This window comes from Numenius arquata, unplaced genomic scaffold (genome assembly GCF_964106895.1).
Source record: "Numenius arquata unplaced genomic scaffold, bNumArq3.hap1.1 HAP1_SCAFFOLD_1434, whole genome shotgun sequence".
In the NCBI taxonomy this organism is placed as follows: domain Eukaryota; kingdom Metazoa; phylum Chordata; class Aves; order Charadriiformes; family Scolopacidae; genus Numenius; species Numenius arquata.
In genome coordinates this window covers 1-14,509 of record NW_027415660.1, presented here as the reverse complement: position 1 = coordinate 14,509, position 14,509 = coordinate 1, and the positions used below count along the sequence as shown (strand labels likewise).

The 14,509-nt window shown below is 64.7% G+C and overlaps 2 protein-coding genes across 2 annotated transcripts; one reads left to right on the top strand and one right to left on the bottom strand.

Annotated features, from left to right (window-relative positions):
• Positions 1-256: 256 nt before the first annotated feature.
• SV2A (synaptic vesicle glycoprotein 2A) lies at positions 257-9,635 on the top strand. Its single transcript, XM_074167852.1, has 12 exons — positions 257-836; positions 3,328-3,508; positions 3,737-3,888; positions 3,991-4,124; positions 4,999-5,088; positions 5,326-5,436; positions 5,546-5,634; positions 6,658-6,822; positions 6,953-7,086; positions 7,173-7,376; positions 8,220-8,379; positions 9,452-9,635. Exons 1-12 carry the CDS (start codon positions 257-259, stop codon positions 9,633-9,635), a joined length of 2,184 nt encoding a protein of 727 aa, XP_074023953.1.
• Positions 9,636-12,785: 3,150 nt separating this feature from the next.
• Positions 12,786-13,202, bottom strand: LOC141478910 (bolA-like protein 1). The gene is given in 4 exon segments (XM_074167853.1): positions 12,786-12,832; positions 12,835-12,939; positions 12,942-13,166; positions 13,169-13,202. Coding segments are annotated over 4 exon segments (411 nt in total).
• Between the last annotated feature and the right edge of the window lie 1,307 nt (positions 13,203-14,509).

The following is a 14,509-nucleotide window of genomic DNA, read 5'->3' as shown; positions in this document are numbered from 1 at the left end:
CGGAGCAAACCCCGGGGGGAGGTGGGACACGGCCGTTCCCACCCTAAACCGGCCCCTGCTTGTGTCTGGGCTCCTCAGGTCCCGGCCGGAGTCCGGGGTCCCCCCGCGTCCCCTCCCAGCCGGCGCCACGCGGATGGGTAGCGCCGTCACCCGTCTCCCCGCATCCCACCGCTGTCCCCGGGCGTGAGGGCCTCGCGGCCCCCGAGGCAGAGCCCCCTCTCTCCATCCCGGTGTCCCGGCCCATCCCACCGGCACCATGGATGAGAGCTTCCGAGACCGGACGGCCTTCATCCGGGGCGCCAAGGACATCGCCAAGGAAGTGAAGAAACACGCGGCCAAGAAGGTGAGCAAGGGCATGGACCGCATGCAGGACGAGTACACCAAGCGCTCCTACTCCCGCTTCGAGGAAGAGGAGGACGATGAAGACTACGCGCCCCAGGACGGCTACTACCGGGGGGGCGAGGGGGCCAACGAAGAGGAGGGGGCTTCCAGCGACGCCACCGAAGGGCACGACGAGGAGGACGAGATCTACGAGGGCGAGTACCAGGGCATCCCCCGGCACGACTCGATGAAAACCGGGGAGCGGTTGGGGGCCGAGGCGGCCGTGGGCGCCTTCGATGACAGCGAGGGCCAGCGGAGGAAGGACAAGGAGGAGCTGGCGCAGCAGTACGAGCTCATCCTGCAGGAGTGCGGCCACGGCCGCTTCCAGTGGACCCTCTACTTCGTCCTGGGACTGGCCCTCATGGCCGACGGCGTGGAGGTCTTCGTGGTGGGCTTCGTCCTGCCCAGCGCCGAGAAGGACATGTGCCTCTCCGACTCCAACAAGGGCATGCTGGGTGAGATGGGGACAGGGGAACGGGGCGGGGGGGCACTGGGAGACGGAGGGTGTGGAGAGATGGGGGGGGACATGAGAAGGTAGAGGGATATGGAGGGACATGAGATATGGGGGGCATGAGGGACAGAGGGACATGGAGGGGCACATGAGGGAGAGGGGGACATGGGGGGACATGGAGGGGCACAGGGAGATGGGGGATGTGGGGGGACATGAGCAGGTGGAGGGACATGGAGGGACATGAGATATGGGGGGCATGAGGGACAGAGGGACATGGAGGGGCACAGGGAGATGGGGGATGTGGGGGGACATGAGCAGTAGAGGGATGTGGAAGGACATAAGGGATACGGGGGGACAGGGGGACCTGGGGGGACATGGAGGGGCACTGAGAGATGTGGGGGGACATGAGCAGGTAGAGGGCCATGGAGGGACACATGAGGGAGAGGGGGACATGGGGGGACATGGAGGGGCACTGGGAGATGGGGGGTGTGGAGAGATACGGGGGAGTCCCAGGGGGGACATGAGCAGGCAGGGGGATATGGAGGGACATGAGATATGGGGGGACACGGGGAGTTGTGGGGACACACGAGCAGATGGGGACATGGAAGGACATAGGGAACATGGGGAGATGGGGGTCATGAGCAGGCAGGGGGATATGGAGGGACATAAGGGACATGGGGTGACGTGGGGGGACGTGGAGGGGCATTGGGAGGTGGGGGATGTGGAGAGATATGAGGGGACACAAGTAGATGGGGACACGGAAGGACAAGGGATATGGGGTCACATGAGCAGATGGGGAGATGGAGGGACATGGGGAACAGGGGTGGGTAGGGGACATGGGGTGACACGAGCTGTCGGGGGGATATGGAGGGACGTGAGGGACATGGGGGGACGCAGAAGGGATGTGGGGAGATGTGGGGAGACAGAAGCAGATGGAGACATGGGAGAAGATGAGCAGAGGGATGTGGAGGGACGTGGGGAGACGTGGGGGGACACGGGGATGCCGGGAAGGATGGGGACACGTGGAGATCAGAGAGGCACAGGGGGAGGTGGGGTCACAGGGAGATGCGGGGGGCCGGGGGGGGGCACAGGAGATGTGGGACTATGGGGGGACACAGGCAACATGGGGGACACGGGACATAGCTGTGGAGGGACACGAGGAGATGTGGGGGGGGCAGGGGGGAACATGGGGACAATGTGGGGGGTACGGAGGGACACGGGCTATGGGGGGACACCACAAGCTGTGGAAGGGACACAAGAAGATGGGGGGGGGGGCATGGAGATGCAGAGTGAGTTGTGGGGGGCCAGAAGGAGATGTGGGGACAAGGAGGAACATGGAACCCCCCCAGGCGTAGGGCTCCCACCGTCCTCCTCCTCCCAGTCCCACACCGGTCCCCACCAGAGCAATGGGGAGAGGGGGGGTCAGGGTGGGGGGTGAATGCTGCTGTGCAGTCAGGCTGTGACTGACGCCCCCCCCCCGGCCCCGCAGCCCCCTCAGCCCCCGGCTTATCTCCCCGCTGCAGCCGGGGATGGTGACGGGGGGGGGCCAAGGCAGAGCCCCCCCCATCCCTCCTGCCCGGGGCTGATAAGGGGATTCTGCAAGCGGGTTTGGGGGGGCTGCGGGTGGCTGCGTTGGCCGCACTGCGGCGCGCTCCCCCCTTCTCCGCAATGCCCGCTGCAGCCTGAACCACCCCCCCCCCCACAAAGTCCCCGGTGTTACCGGTGTGTCCCCTCCCTGAGACCTGGCAAACTCGGGGCAGGAGTAGGGGCTGGATGCAGGAGGTATGGGGGGCCCTGGGGACATCTCTGGCCCCCCCTCCCATCCCTTTGTGTCCCCCCTAGGGACATCTCCACCCCCCCATCCCTTTGTCCCCCCCTGGGGACATCTCTGGCACCCCCATCTCTTTGTCCCCCCCCTGGGGACATCTCCACCCCCTCATCCCTTTGTGTCCCCCCTGGGGACATCTCCACCCCCCCATCCCTTTGTGTCCCCCCTGGGGACATCTCTGCCCCCTCTCCATCCCTTTGTCCCCCCCTGGGGACATCTCTTCCCCCCCATCCCTTTGTGTCCCCCATGGAGACATCTCTGCCCCCTCTCCATCCCTTTGTCCCCCCCTGGGGACATCTCTGGCCCCCCCATCTCTTTGTTCCCCCCTGGGGACATCTCTTCCCCCCCATCCCTTTGTGTCCCCCCTGGGGACATCTCTGCCCCCTCTCCATCCTTTTGTTCCCCCATGGGGACATCTCTTCCCCCCCTTTGTCCCCTAGCAGAGCAGAGGGGACAACCCAAGTGTCCCCTGGGTTCATACGTGGGGGTCAGCCCCCCCTCCCTGCGAGGGGACCCAGGCGTCCTGGCTGTGCTCAGCTCAGGGTGGGGGGTGTGTGTCATCGCCACCCCTGCCCCGATCGCCGACTCAGGGTGCGGGTCCCTGGGTCCCCCCCCAGGACTGATGGCACCCCCCTGTGTGTGTGTGTGTGTGTGTGTGTGTCCCCAGGGCTCATCGTGTACCTGGGCATGATGGTGGGCGCCTTCCTGTGGGGCGGGCTGGCCGACCGCCTGGGCCGAAGGCAGTGCCTCCTCATCTCCCTCTCCGTCAACAGCGTCTTTGCCTTCTTCTCCTCCTTCGTCCAAGGCTACGGCACCTTCCTCTTCTGCCGCCTCCTCTCGGGCGTGGGGTAAGGGCTGGGGGTTGGAGGGGGGGGGGGCACAACACCACGTAGGGGACCCCCATATTGGGGGCGGGGGGCTGAGCTCCCTCCCGCTCCCTTGATGTGCTGAACCCCCCCCCCCCGCCCCAACCCCGGGTTGCGGTGGGGATGCCGGGGCGGGTGGTGACATGACACCCGTTGTGCCCTTTTGTGTCGTGTCTGTCGTCCCCCCCGTGTCCCGTCCCCCCCCCCCAGCATCGGCGGCTCCATCCCCATCGTCTTCTCCTACTTCTCGGAGTTCCTGGCGCAGGAGAAGCGCGGGGAGCACCTGAGCTGGCTCTGCATGTTCTGGATGATCGGGGGCATCTATGCCTCCGCCATGGCTTGGGCCATCATCCCCCACTACGGTAAGAGCCCTCCCCGGGGGCCGGAGCGTGCGGCGAGTTTGGGGGGGGGGGGGGGGGGTGTCTCAGCCCCACCACCGTGTCCTGTCCTGTCCCGTCTCTCAGGCTGGAGCTTCCAGATGGGCTCGGCGTACCAGTTCCACAGCTGGAGGGTCTTCGTCCTGGTCTGCGCCTTCCCCTCCGTCTTCGCCATCGGGGCGCTCACCACCATGCCCGAGAGCCCCCGCTTCTTCCTGGAGGTGAGCGGAGCCGGGGGGACGCAGGGCCGTATCCTGCTGGGGGGGCTTGGGGTGTAAGCAGGGACCCCGAGTGGGTGGTGGGATAGTGGGGAGCTGGGCAGGGTCCTGAGCTGGTGGCAGAGATGGAAGGACCCAGGCAGGGACCCCCAAGTGGGTGATGGAGATGGGGGGAACTGGGCAGGGAACCCCAGGTAGGTGGGGGGACCCAGGCAAGGACCCCCAGGTGGGTGGTGGGACCTTGTGTGGGTGATGGAGCAAGAGGGACCCAACTAGGGACCCCCGAGTGGGTGGTGGGACCCAGGCAGGGACCCCCAAGTGGGTAGTGGAGATGGGGGAAACTGGGCAGGGACCCCCAAGTGGGTGGTGGGACCCAGGCAGGGACTCCAGGTGGGTGATGGAGATGGAGGTACCCAACTAGAGACCCCCAAGTGGGTGGTGGGACCCAGGCAGGGGCCCCAGGTAGGTGGTGGGACCTGGGAAGGAACCCTGAGTGGGTGATGGAGGTGGAGGGACCCAAGCAGGGACCCCAGGTGGGTGATGGAGATGGGAGGAACTGGACAGGGACCCCCAGGTGGGTGGTGAGGCTTCAGCCGGGCCTTTGAGTAGGTGATAGAGAAGGAGGGACCCAACTAGGGACCCCCAGATGGGTAGTGGGGTGTGGGCAGGGACCTTGAGTGGGTGATGGAGATGGAGGGACCCAAGCAGGGACCCTCAAGTGGGTGATGGAGACGGAAGGACCCAACTAGGGACCTCCAAGTGGGTGGTGGGACCCTGAACAGTTGATGGAGATGGGGGGACCCAGGCAGGGACCCTGAGTGGGTGGTGGGACTGGGACAGGACTGGTCGCGGGGTGACCCCGGGCTCTGCCTTGCAGAACGGCAAACACGACGAGGCCTGGATGGTGCTGAAGCAGGTCCATGACACCAACATGAGGGCCAAGGGCCACCCTGAGAGGGTCTTCTCGGTAAGTTGTCCTCCCCACCCCACCCTGGCGCTGAGCCTTTGGGCACCCAACAGCCCGGGGGAGGCTCCAAATCCCCACCTCCAGGAAAAGCACCGCCTGGGGGGGGCTCAGCCTGGCTTTACCGGGGGGGGAAACTGAGGCACAAGGTGGGGATGGGTCTCACCTGGGAGCCTTGGCCGAGGCTGGCGCTTCCCAGTGTCCCCAAACTGTGTGTGTGTCCCCCCCCGCCCTCCGCAGGTCACCCACATCAAGACCATCAAGAGGGAGGACGAGCTCATCGAGATCCAGTCGGACACTGGAACGTGGTACCGGCGCTGGCTCGTCCGATTCCTCAACCTCTCCCAGCAGGTGAGGCCAGGTCCTGCACCGGTGGGGACACACACACACACACACCCCCCTGCTCCCCACCGTGTCCCCTCGTCACCTCCCATGTCCCCCCCTTGTCCCTCCCCCGTAGGTCTGGAGCAACTTCCAGCAGTGCTTCGCCCCCGAGTACCGCCGGGTGACGCTGATGATGATGGCCGTGTGGTTCACCATGTCCTTCAGGTGGGACCCGGGGTCGGGGGGGGGACACACCCCGGGGGTGCCGTCACCCCACGGCACGGCCAGAGCCGGGCGGCACCCGGATGGGGCTGGGGTGGGACGGGCAGAGGGATGGGCAGCACTGGGAGGGGACTGGGATGGGACTGGTAGCAGGGTGGACAGGGATGGGGATGGGGTGGGATGGGATGATGGGATGGGATGGGATGGGATGGGATGAACAGCACTGGGACAGGACTGGGATAGGACTGGCAGCAGGATGAGCAGCACTGGGATAGGACTGGCAGCACCGGGATGGGACTGGTAGCACTGGGATAGGACTGGCAGCAGGATGGGCAGCACTGGGGTGGGACTGCAAGTGGGATGGACAGCACTGGGATGGGACTGGTAGCACTGGGATGGGACTGGCAGCAGGATGGCAGCACTGGGATGGAACTGGCAGTGGGACTGGCAGCACTGGGATAGGACTGATAGCACTGGGATGGGACTGGCAGCAGGATGGGCAGCACTGGGATGGAACTGGGATAGGACTGGCAGCAAGACGGACAGCACTGGGATGGGACTGGCAGCAAGACAGGCAGCACTGGGATGGGATGGGCAGCAGGATGGGCAGCACTGGGATGGAACTGGTATGGGACTGGAAGCAGGACTGGCAGTACTGGGATGGGATGAACAACACTGGGATAGCACCGAGATGGGGCCGGGCAGCACTGGGATGGGACTGGCAGTGGGACTGGCAGCACTGAGATGGAACTGGGATGGGACTGGCAGCACTGGGATGGGACTGGCAGTGGGACTGGCAGCACTGAGGTGGAACTGGGATGGGACTGGCAGCACTGGGATGGGATGGGGTGGGACTGAGGTAGGACTGGCACTGGGATGGGCAGCACTGGGGTGGGACTGGCAGCACCAGGATGGGACTGGCACTGGGATGGGCAGCACCGGGATGGGACTGGCAGCACTGGGAGGGGACTGGGAGGGTTGGGAGGTGGGGGTGCCCGGGCTGAGCCCCCCCCCCTCTCCCCGCAGTTACTACGGGCTGACCGTCTGGTTCCCGGACATGATCAAGCACCTGCAGAACATCGAATACGCCTCACGCACCAAGCTCTTCACCCGCGAGAAGGTCCGACACTTCACCTTCAACTTCACCCTGGAGAACCAGATCCACCAGGGCGGAGAGTACTTCAACGACAAGTACGTCCTTGGCCGGGGTGGGGGGGGGGAGCTGAGGCCGGGCCCGCTCGTTGCATGAGTGGAGGTGATGAGCCAAGCGCTTCCTCTCCCCCCCCCCCCTCCCCCCCCCTCCCCAATCCGACCCCACCAGGTTCATCGGCCTGAAGATGAAGTCGGTGACGTTCGAGGACTCGCTCTTCGAGGACTGTTACTTCGAGGACATCACCTCCAGCAACACCTTCTTCAAGAACTGCACCTTCATCTCCACCGTCTTCTACAACACGGGTAAAGGAGGGGGAAGGGTGGTGGTGGTGTCGGGATGGGTCCCCAAAGGCGGGGGCCCCGCCGAACCCCTTTCTCCGTCCCGACAGATCTCTTTGAGTACAAGTTCATCAACAGCCGGGTGGTGAACAGCACCTTCCTGCACAACAAGGAGGGCTGCCAGCTGGACTTCAGCGACGACAACAACGCCTACATGATCTACTTCGTCAGCTTCTTGGGCACCTTGGCCGTCCTCCCCGGCAACATCGTCTCTGCCCTCCTCATGGACAAGATCGGCCGCCTCCGCATGCTGGGTGGGGGTCCAGGAGGAGCTTTGGTTACGCTGAGGGTGGTGGGACGCTGACCCGGGTTGTCCAAAGAGGTGGGAGGTGCCCCACGTCCATGAGAACCTTCCGGGTCAGGTTGGACGGGGCTTTGAGAACCTGGTCTAGGTGGAGATCATAGAATCATGGAATGGTTCGGGTTGGAAGGGACCTTAAAGATCATCCTCCTGCCCTGGGGACACCTCCCCACCGCACCAGGTTGCTATGATGTCCCTGCTCATGGCATGGAGGTTGGACTAGTTGGCCTTCAAAGGTCCCTTCCTACCTAAACGATCCATGATTCCATGATCTCCTGCCTCAGTTTCCCTTCCTAAGTGGGGAGGACGCTTGTCCCCGATGTGGGGCCCTGGAGATGCTGGGAGGGCTGGAGCCCCTCTGCTGGGAGGGGGGGCTGAGAGAGTTGGGGGGGTTCAGCCTGGAGAAGAGAAGGCTCCGGGGAGACCTTGGAGCGCCTTCCAGTCCCTCAAGGGGCTCCAGGAAAGCTGGGGAGGGGGACTCTTGATGAGGGAGGGGAGCGATGGGACGAGGGGGGAGGGTTTTAAGTTGAAAAAGGAGAGATTTAGGTTAGATATTGGGAAGAAGTTCTTTATTTTGAGGGTGGTGAGAGCCTGGCCCAGGTTGCCCAGAGAAGCTGTGGCTGCCCCATCCCTGGAGGGGTTCAAGGCCAGGTTGGAGGGGGCTTGGAGCAACCTGGGCTGGTGGGAGGTGTCCCTGGATGGAACCGGGTGGTCTTTAAGGTCCCTTCCCACCCAAACCATTCCGTGTGTGTGTGTGTGCGTGTGTGTGTGCGTGTGCGTGTGTGTCCTCCACCAGCCGGCTCCAGCGTCATGTCCTGCGTCAGCTGCTTCTTCCTCTCCTTCGGCAACAGCGAGTCGGCCATGATCGCGCTGCTCTGCCTCTTCGGCGGCGTCAGCATCGCCTCCTGGAACGCCCTCGACGTGCTCACCGTGGAGCTCTACCCCTCCGACAAGAGGTGCGGGGGGTACCGGGTGCAAGGTGTGGGGTGCCGGGGGGGGGTGTGTGTGTGTGAGGTTTTGGGTGCTCGATGGAAGACGTGGGGTGCCAAGCATGAGGTTTTGGGTGCCGGGTGGGAGGGTTTGGGTGCCAAGCATGAGGTTTTGGGTGCCAGGTCTGGGGTATTGGGTGCCAAGCATGAGGTTTTGGGTGCTGGCTTGAGAGGTTTTGGGTGCCAGGTCCGGGGTTTTGGGTGCCGGGTGGGAGGTTTTGGGTGCCAAGCATGAGGTTTTGGGTGCTGAGTGCCAGATGTGGGGTGCTGGGTTGAGAGGTTTTGGGTGCCAGGTCTGGGGTTTTGGGTGCCGAGTGGGAGGGTTTGGGTGCCAAGCATGAGGTTTTGGGTGCCAGGTCTGGGGTTTTGGGTGCTGGGTGGGAGGGTTTGGGTGCCAAACATGAGGTTTTGGGTGCTGAGTGCCAGATGTGGGGTGCTGGGTTGAGAGGTTTTGGGTGCCAGGTCTGGGGTTTTGGGTGCCGAGTGGGAGGGTTTGGGTGCCAAACATGAGGTTTTGGGTGCTGAGTGCCAGATGTGGGGTGCTGGGTTGAGAGGTTTTGGGTGCCAGGTCTGGGGTTTTGGGTGCCGAGTGGGAGGGTTTGGGTGCCAAGCATGAGGTTTTGGGTGCTGTGTAGAAGGTTTTAGGTGCTGGGTAGAAGGTTTTGGGTGCCGGGTCCAGGGTTTTGGGTGCCAGGCAGAAGATTTTAGGTGCTGGGCAGAGGGTTTTGGGTGCTGGATAGAAGGTTTTAGGTGCTGGGCAGAAGGTTTTGGGTGGAAGGTGGTGGGCGGAAGATTCTGGATCCTGTGTAGGTTTTGGGTGCCGGGTCCAGGGTTTTGGGTGCTGACTACAAAGCACGGGATGCCGGGTACGACTTTTCGGGTGCCACCTGCCCTCCGTGGGCGCAATCCAGGGGGAGGGTGGGTGGGTGGCAGGGATAGAATCTGTCCCTTGGGGGCCACCCCGCGATGCCACCCCACACCCCTTTATGTGTCGTGTGTGTGTGTGTGTGTGTGTGTGTGTGTGTCCCTACCCCGGCAGGACGACGGCTTTCGGTTTCCTCAACGCCCTGTGCAAGCTGGCGGCCGTGCTGGGCATCAGCATCTTCACCTCCTTCGTGGGCATCACCAAAGCGGTGCCCATCCTCCTGGCCTCCGCCGCCCTGGCCCTCGGCAGCTCCCTCGCCTTGAAACTACCCGAAACCCGGGGGCAAGTCTTGCAGTGATGGGGGGGGGGGGGAGACACACACACACACACACACACACACAACCCCCCCAACCCCCAAACCCCCCCAAATCCCGGCTCCCCTCCCTGCCGCCCCCCCTCCCCCCCAATCCCCGGGGGGATTAGTCTCGTTAGACACTGTGAAACGTCTTCTTGGAGCATTTTTGGGATCTTTTTCATTTGCACTTGGCCCCCCCACCCCCCCCCCCCCAAAAAAATAATTCCTGCCCCCCCCCCTTTCCTTCCTCAAGCTCCCCCTCCCCCCCCCCCCCCCATTCTTTTCTCGGTGTCATCCCCTCTGTGAATAGCTGCTCGCTCCCGGGGGGCTGAGGGTTGGGGGGCTCGGGGGTCCCTCAGCCTTGCCGGGGGGTGGGATGGGCCCTGTGCCCCCCCCGCCCCCCACCCCCCAGCATCCCTGCTGGGCCAGGGAGGAGAGGAGGAGGATGAAGGCTCCATCTCAGGGGGGCAGGGATGGGGGGGGTGGCAGCGCCGTGCCTCAGTTTCCCCATCTGTAAGAACGGCGCCAGGGGTGAAAGTGTGGGGGGGTGTCCATCTGCACCCCAGGAGGATTGTGGGGGGGGGACACACCCTGGGGGTGCAGGACCCCTGGGGGTGCACAGCGCCTCGGGGTGCACGGCACGTTGGGGGGTGCAAAACCCTTTGGGATACACAGCCCTTTGGGGCACAGGGTATGTCGGGGTGCACAGCTTTTTGGGTGCTCAACCCTTTGGGGATCCAAGCCTGGGGGCGCTCAACCCTTTGGGGTGCACGGTGTGTTGGGGTGCACGGCTTTTTGGGGCGCTCACCCCTTTGGGGTCCACGCCTTGGGGTGCACAAGGGGTGCTTTTTGGGGTGCACAACGCTTTGGGGGTGCGTGGCATTTCGGGGTGCTCAGCCTTTTGGGTGCACAACCCTTTGGGCTGCGTGGCATTTCGGGGTGCTCAGCCCTTTGGGGTGCACAACGCTTTGGGGGTGCGTGGCATTTCGGGGTGCTCAGCCTTTTGGGGTGCGCAACGCTTTGGGGGTGCGTGGCATTTCGAGGCGCTCACCCCTTTGGGGTACGTGCCTCGGGGGAGGTGCAGGGGATGTCGGGGTGCTCACCCCTTTGGGGTGCAGGGGATGTGGGGGTGCACAGCACTTTGGGGTGCAGGGGATGTTGGGGTGCCGCATGGCATTTTAGGGTGCCACCTATTTAAAGCACACGACCCCGGGGGGTGCCCGGCGCCTTTGGGGTGCACAAGACTTTGGGGTGCAGAGCCCCTCGCTGAGCACAGCACCCTGGGGTGCCTCGAATTTTGGGGTGCAGAGCCCTTGCTGAGTGCACACACACACACACAGAGACAGGGTGCCACAGCCCCCCCCCCCGGTGTAATTTTGGGGTTCAATAGGGGGGGGCTTCTCCCACCCCCCCCCCCCACCAGACACTGCCGGGGGTGGGTGCCCCGAGGCGTCACCCATAGGTGCCTCCCCTCTCGCTTATGGGGGAGCAGGGGCTGCCCCGACTCCCCCCCCCCCCCCCCTTCCTTGGGGGGGGGGGGGGGGAAGGGGGGGGCACAGCTGAATTTTGGGGTGCAGTGGGGTGGGGACTCCCAAAACTGCCATTTATTTATTTATTTATTTATTTATTTATTTTTAAAAGGATTTTAAGGATTTTCTTTCTTTGGGGGGGGGGGGCTGGTGCGGGGTGGGGGTGCACCCCCATTTCCGCCCCCCTACCCCCCCAGCACCCCCTTTTCCTCCCCCCCTCCCCGAGCCCAGAGCACAAAACCACCAGCGGTTTGCAAAGCACAAAGCGGGGCCCAGACCCCCCCCCCCCCCCCCAAAAAAAAACCACAGTGGGGTACGGGGGGGGGGTCCCAGGGCTGAGACACCCCCCCCCCAAAACATGTGGGGTACAAGGGGAGGGGGTGTGTGTGTCCCGAGGCTGTGCCCCCCCCTCCCTGAGATGGGAAGTGTCGGTCTATGCAAAAGCGCTTCGGAGGCCCCCCCCCCCCCCGGCAGCCCCCCAAAATCACGGGCAGCCCCCCCCCCCCCAAATATTTAGGGACCCCCCCCCCCACCTCCCCAGCCTCGCGAGCAGCCCCCCCCCCCCCCCCCCCCAAGCAATCGAGCGGCGTGTGCTTCATCTCCTCCTCCTCCTCCTCGTCCCCCCCCCCCTTCTCGCCCTCCCCCCCAAACCCCTTCGGTGTAGCTGGTCCGTGAGGGGGCATCCCCCCCGGCCCCCCCCCCCCGTAGTTCTGTCCGTTCGCAGTCGTGCCGTGCTGTAGTTTTTAGATGTTTGTAAATTAATTAAACAAACAAACAAACGAAAAAAACCCTAAATCACCCCAAATCTCTCCCCCCCCCCCAGCGTGGAAGGAGGATCCAGTTCCATTTCCAAGTTGCTCTCCTGGGGGAGCGTTTATTTTTTTGGGGGGGGGGGGGGTCGGGGGGTCAGAGGGGGACGCGCCTGAGATGGTGAATTGATTTAAAAATTAAATTAAATGGGGGGGGGACACCCCAAAATCCCCCCCCCCACCCCCCAAGGGGGAGCGGGGAGGGGTTGGGGGGAGGATGGAGTCAGGGTGGGACCCAGGGGGTGGGACCCCCAAAATCCGCCCCCCTCAAAGGTGGGAGTCAGAAGAGGTTGTAGGGAGGATGGGGTCAGGGTGGGACCCCCAAAATCCATTCCCCCCCCCCCTCAAGGTGGGAGAGGGGAGGGTTGGGGGGAGGATGGGGTCAGGATGGGACCCCCAAAATCCGCCCCCCCCCCCCAAAGTGGGAGAGGGGAGGGGTTGGGGGGAGGATGGGTCAGGGTGGACCCCCAAAATCCATTCCCCCCCCCCCTCAAGGTGGGAGAGGGGAGGGGTTGGGGGGAGGATGGGGTCAGGGTGGGACCCCCAAAATCCGCCCCCCCCCCCCCCCCCAAAGTGGGAGAGGGGAGGGGTTGGGAGGAGGATGGGGTCAGGGTGGGACCCCCAAAATCCACCACCACCCCCAGGGTGAGAGCAGGGAAAATGTGGTTGGGGTGACTGGGGGTGATGCGGGGTGGGGAGGGTAGGGGGGGCACCCCAATATTTTTGCCCCCCCACACCACCCCCTCCCTTTAGTTTGGGCTCCATCCTCGCGGCGGCGTCACCGGAGGTGGCGGGGGGGGGGTGTGTGACATCCATCATTGATTCCCGGGCGCGTCCCCCTCTGCGCCCACCCTCTCTTGCGCCGTTCCCGCTTGGACCCCCCCAAACAAGGGGGCCGGGGGGGCACCTGGGGGTCGCACTCCCATTGCTGGGGGGTCCTGGCCACGATGGCGAGGGCGTGGAGGGGTCGGCCAGCTCGGCGCTGAGGGCGGCGTGGACCAGGCGGTGTCGTTGGAGGGGGGGCAGCCCGGCGAAGCGCCCGCTCACCACCACCACCGAGAAGTGGGTTTCGACTCCGGGGGGGCCACCGTGGCGGGGGCTCTCGTCCAGAACCTGCAGGTGGGTGGGCTGCAGGGCGGCCTCCAGCTTGGCGCGGATGGCACGGGCCAGGGGGCCACCCTCGGCCATAGCCCCCAGCCCCGGGTGGCGGCCGCCAGGAGGGGACCCCGCATCCGGAGAAAGTTTGGGGTGGGGGGGGACGCTGCAAGGGAGAAAAGTCAGGGGTTAAAGTTTGGGGGGGGAGAGAGGGGGGGGGGTATGGGTTGTGTAGGGAGAGGGGTTTGGGGGGGGCACTGAAGGGTCAGACACTGGAAATGGGGGGATTGGGGGGGGTTCCATGGTGGGGGAGTTGTTAAGGGTGATTATTTGGGGGGGGGCTCTGCTGGGTCAGACATGGAAATGGGGGGGATTGGGGGGGTTCCATGGGGAAGTTGTTATAGGTAATTATTTGGGGGGCACTGAAGGGTCAGACACTGGAAATGGGGGGATTGGGGGGGGGTTCATGGGGGGGGTGTTAAGGATAATTATTTGGGGGGGCTCTGCTGGTCAGACATTGGAAATGGGGGGGATTGGGGGGGGGTTCCATTGGGGGGTTGTTATAGGTAATTATTTGGGGGGGCTCTTCAGGGTCAGGCCCTGGAAATGGGGGGGAATGGGGGGTTTCCATGCGGGGGGGGGCTCTGCGGGACAGCCCTCATTTATGGGATGGAAGGAGGGGCGGGGTTGTGTGGGGGGGTGAGTTTGGGGAGGGGGGGGGGCTGTAGGATCAGGCCCTGGAGATGGGGGTGACAGGAGGGGGGGGGCGGGGGGGGTGTGTGTTAAGGGTGATTATTTGGGGGGGGTACTGCCGGATCAGACCCTGGAAATGGGGGGATTGGGGGAGTTCCATGGGGGGGTGGGGGTGGTTAAGGGTGATGATCTGTGGGGGGGGCGCTGCAGGGTCAGACCCCCAAAAACGGGGTGGGGGGGGAACGCGGGGGGGGTCACGGGGCAGTGCAAGGCCCAGAGGTGAACTCTGCCTTTCGGGGGGGCACAAAGGGAGCCCCGTCCAGAGCTCCCCCCCCAACCGGAGAGGGGGAGGAGGGAGAAAAGGGCCTGATCCCCCCCCCACGCCCCCCGCGCCCCCAAACCCCCCGTGTGCGGTGCAGGGGGAACCCCCAAACCTACCCCCCCCCCCCGTTCCTCACCCCGCCGCCGCTCCGGCTCCGCTCCGCCGCTGAGCACGCTGGGAAATGGAGTTCCCGCCCCCCACTCCGCCCCGTCACGTGATCCCGCCAGAACTACAACCCCCAGAATTGCCTTGCGATTCCCCCACCCCCCTCCTCCACGCTCCACCCAATCCCCGCCCCCTCTCCCCGAAGACCACGCCTCCTTATTGCAGCCCGGGCCACACCCCCCACCCCATCTCCCATCGCCGCCTAGGTCACGCCCCACCGCCTCACCCTGATTGGCTGCGGCGCCTCTCTCGGCGGCACGTCCC